Below are 4,220 nucleotides of genomic sequence, written 5' to 3'. Positions count from 1 at the left end.
GGCGGCCTGGGCGCTGTTCCCGGGCCAGTCCCAGGGAGTTCTCAGGTCTGGCTTCCGTGTCAGCTGCGGGCTCCGCGTTCCCAGCCTGCAAGCTGCTCAGGTGCCGTCAGTGCCCAAGAGGTGCCGGCTGGGGATGACGATGATGATGATGATGATAATAAATGGTCTTAATCGTAATAGTTTTGGTGGTCCGTGTTTGTTGGCCGTTTATTCTTTACCAGTCATTGAGTATTTTTTAGTGTCATCTTGCTGAATCTGCAAAACAGTGTTGTCGTTTGGGGACTCCTGACTTTCCCCTTTTGACAACCACGGAGTTATGGAACTTTGCCACGGACACAGCAAATAATGGCAGTGACAGGATTTTTTTTTTTCCCATTTCACGTAACAGCAGCCTAAACCTGCTGTATGAACTTTTGTTTGGTTTTGCTTTTTGAGAGTCGGGTCTGGTCTTGTTAATCCAGTGTGTCCCTGAACTTCTGGGCTCATGTGAACCTTCTTTCCTTAACCTCCAAGTAACTGATGCTGTCTTGGGCCACATCCCCTGAACCTTCTTGAAACAGTACTATGAGGCCACTGGTATACCCTCAGTGACTACTAGGCACGGTAGTCATGTTCATAATCATGTCCAAACGGGGTGGTTGCCTTAAGTTCTAGGCCAGCCTGGAGTACAGAATAAAATCCTGTTCCAAAACTGGAGGGAAGAAAGGTGTCCTCAGTAAGTATAGAAAAGTTAATGCTTGAGGTCAGCGATGGATGTACCTTTCCATTTCCTTATTACGGTCTGCCTTCCCAGCCACATCCCATCCGAAATACAAGTTTGCTTTTCTTCTCACATCAGTGTCTTCTCCACGAGAACAGTGACTTGTGTTTTGTTCTGTTCCACAAGCCTCTGTAAAACAAGTTGTAAAACAGCTTGGGGACGGAGCTCTTGTAGAGTACTTAGTATATACAAGGCCCTAGGGGTCCATCCTCAAACCACCACTACCATTACACACACACACAGTGAACAGTTTCAGTGTCTGGCATGTAATAGACTGCTGTCAGCTTGCTAGACTGAATAGAATCTCATAGGACTGAGAGCAAAGCTTTTTCTCTAAACAAAAGGGAGGAAGGGAGCCTAAGGGTTTGTGATGGTCGTTTTTATTTTATTCTATTTGAAACAGGGTCTCACTATATAGTCCTGGCTAGCCTGGAACTCAAAATAATTCACTTGTCTCTCTTAAGTGCTGGGATTAAAAGTGTACACAACTATGCCTGGACTTCAACTGAGGGTGTTTTAGTGTGTTAGTGCTATTTATAAACACTTACACATACCATACTATTAAAATTCTGTGTTTAATACTTGTACTCCTTACTCTAGGTGAAGGTGCTGAAGGAGAAGATAGAAGCTGAGAAGGGTAGAGATGCTTTCCCTGTGGCTGGACAGAAACTCATCTATGCTGGCAAGATCTTGAGTGATGATGTTCCCATCAAGGAATACCATATAGATGAGAAGAACTTTGTGGTTGTCATGGTGACCAAGGTGGGGAGATTAGCTGGGATGTTGGCAAAGAGCTTGTATGCCCAGGAGAGATTAGCAGGGTGGGGCCATGATGGGGCAGGGTGTCCAGGCTTGATAGGGATGCTGCTGCCTGATCTCTTTTTCTTGTTGTCAAAGGCCAAGGTTGGCCAGGGTACCGTGGCACCCCCAGAGGCTTCACCCACTGCTGCCCCGGAGCCCTCCACACCTTTCCCTCCAGTCCTGGCATCAGGCATGTCTCATCCTCCACCTACCAGCAGAGAGGACAAGAGCCCATCAGAGGAGTCAGCCACCACAACGTCTCCAGAATCCATTTCTGGGTAAGGAAAGGGTGGTAGCTTTTCCTGTACCCTGCCTTCCTGCACCTTCCAGTACCCACTTGTGTGGTCCCAGGCACTTGCGGGGAGGGCAAGCCACCAGAAGCTAGGGTCCGATTTCTCTCTCTTGAATTTGCAGCTCTGTTCCCTCTTCAGGTAGCAGCGGGCGAGAGGAAGACGCAGCTTCCACATTAGGTGGGTGGGTGGTCTTCAGGGCGGAGGCGACTGGAAGCCCCAGCCATCAGCCTTTGACAGCCTTGTCTGGGTATGGGAGGGTCTGGGAGCTGCCCTTCTGTGCCTCTGGTGACCCTGGCCCTGCTGCTCCCTCCACAGTGACTGGCTCTGAGTATGAGACGATGCTGGCTGAGATCATGTCCATGGGCTACGAGCGGGAGCGGGTTGTGGCCGCATTGAGGGCCAGCTACAACAACCCCCACCGAGCTGTGGAGTACTTGCTCACGGTGAGGGGGCCACCACTGCCTCCTGGGAGTCTCCGGGTCTCGGTGCCTCAACAGGCAATGGAGGTGGAACCTACCCCATAGGTTTTTGTTTATTGTGTGTTGCCATTGAAGTTTTCCCAAAGAGGTTGGACAGAGAACGTGGAGGGCAGGGATGAGACCTTCCTGTCCTCTCAGGCTGCTCACTTGGGAGAGGGGAAGTAGGTCTGTTTTAAAGAACTAAAAAGCAGGATCCCTGACAGGGAATTCCAGGAAGCCCTGAGCCTGAACATGGTTCTGTCCAGGAAAGCCAGGTACCCGAGCAGCCGGCCACAGAAGCAGGTGAGCAGGTTGGGTGGTGTACTCATGGGCATCTACAGTCTGAATTCAGAAGCCCCTGCGGGGGTCTGACCACCCTTCTTCCTGCCACTAGCAGGGGAGAACCCCCTGGAGTTCCTGCGGGACCAGCCTCAGTTCCAGAACATGCGGCAAGTCATTCAGCAGAACCCAGCACTGCTGCCTGCTCTGCTCCAGCAGCTGGGCCAGGAAAACCCTCAGCTCTTGCAGGTGGGGCCCAGGATGAGGGAACTGAGACAGATGCCTTTCCAATTCCTTAGGGCATAACTTTGCTCTGAGAAAGCAGAACTAGCACAGGCCAAGCCCCTTGCTCCCTGATGACTTCTAAGGTTTCATGTAATGTGACTCCTCATGAGGTGTGGAAGCTGTTGGCACCCACCTACTGAAGACATCAGAGGCTCAGAGCAGGCTGCCATATGGCTGGGTCCTGGACTCCAGCCACAGCATTCTTCTGAGTTCTTGCTCTACCTGCAGCTCCTCTTCCTGCTTCTTAGTCCTGGCCGCCTTTCTGATCTGACCTTCACCTTGACCCTCTGTGTGGTGACCTAAACCTGTGTCACCACACCAGATAGATCCCTTGGGACCCTCTCATCTAAGCTATGAAAGGATTTCCTGGACCTCTTGAGTTTTCAAGCCATTCTGCTCTGATTGCTCCAGCCTCTCACAGCCTCCTGGGCACTCTCTGCTTCTACCCTAATGTCAGCCATTTCTCCCACCCAGTGTCCTGGCATCCTCTTCTTGGGCCTCTTAATTCTATACAGGGTCCCTGATGAACTATCCACCTAGAGGCTAGATTGCTGAAAAGACCCTTTTTAATGTGAAAATTGTCAGCTGTCTGAAGAAGCAAAGGGCTGCACCAGAACCTCTGGATGTCCAAGTAGAGTGTATTTAGTAGGTACTGCAGCTGGTCATGGTAGTGTGCACACCACGCAAAGTGTAAGTCCACACTTAGGAAGCTGAAGCAGGAGGATCACTGAACTTGACACCAGCTCCTAATAGTGAAATCATCTCCAAAAAGAGAGAAAACATAAAGATTGTGCAGATTGAGTGCCTCGCTAGTGGACTGCTGCTCTCAGCAGCTGAGGCCTGGGCTCTCTTGCGACAAGACAAATGTCCAAGCTATGCTGCTGTTTTGGCCACGGTGGCTTCCCACTGCCAGGGAGAACGTTCAGCTTTTCTGTGCTGTACTTGCCAGAGCTCTTCTGAGACTTGCCCAGTAGATCAATCCCAGGATATTTTTACGGGTTGTATGTTTTAGCCACATGTGGCTCTACCGTGGACAGTAGGCCCCTCCCACAAGGCCTCAGGGACTTAGCCAGCACATCTGTAGTTACTTGGTTTGAACTTTGTTTTTGTTTTTTTCCCCCTTTACTCTCACTATGTAGGTTAGGCTGGCTTAAAACTCATGTTGATTCTCCTGCTCAGCCTCCCAAGTGCTGGGATTACAGGTATGAACCACTATGCCTAGTTTTGGCACATTTACTTAATTTTTTTTTTGTTGTTGTTTTGTTTTGTTTTTTCAAAACAGGGTTTCTCTGTGTAGCCCTGCCTGTCCTGGAACTCACTCTGTAGACCAGGCTGGCCTCGAAC

General features: G+C 50.2%; 1 protein-coding gene across 3 annotated transcripts in view; it reads left to right on the top strand.

Annotated features, from left to right (window-relative positions):
- Positions 1 to 4,220, top strand: part of Rad23a (RAD23 homolog A, nucleotide excision repair protein) — a 6,085-nt gene that overhangs the window by 304 nt on the left and 1,561 nt on the right. For 2 of the 3 annotated variants that reach the window (XM_031340593.1, XM_031340591.1), the window contains exons 2-7: positions 1,361 to 1,522; positions 1,658 to 1,839; positions 1,976 to 2,031; positions 2,170 to 2,297; positions 2,537 to 2,615; positions 2,707 to 2,840. In XM_031340593.1, coding sequence (XP_031196453.1) covers positions 1,361 to 1,522; positions 1,658 to 1,839; positions 1,976 to 2,031; positions 2,170 to 2,297; positions 2,537 to 2,615; positions 2,707 to 2,840 — 741 coding nt within the window. The remainder of the gene's footprint in view (positions 1 to 1,360; positions 1,523 to 1,657; positions 1,840 to 1,975; positions 2,032 to 2,169; positions 2,298 to 2,536; positions 2,616 to 2,706; positions 2,841 to 4,220) is intronic. The other variant, XM_031340592.1, reaches the window with a different exon arrangement.

Source organism: Mastomys coucha, unplaced genomic scaffold (assembly GCF_008632895.1).
Source record: "Mastomys coucha isolate ucsf_1 unplaced genomic scaffold, UCSF_Mcou_1 pScaffold22, whole genome shotgun sequence".
Classification (NCBI taxonomy): domain Eukaryota; kingdom Metazoa; phylum Chordata; class Mammalia; order Rodentia; family Muridae; genus Mastomys; species Mastomys coucha.
Note: the sequence above shows the minus strand (reverse complement) of the source record. Positions and strands in the feature narration are given on the sequence as shown.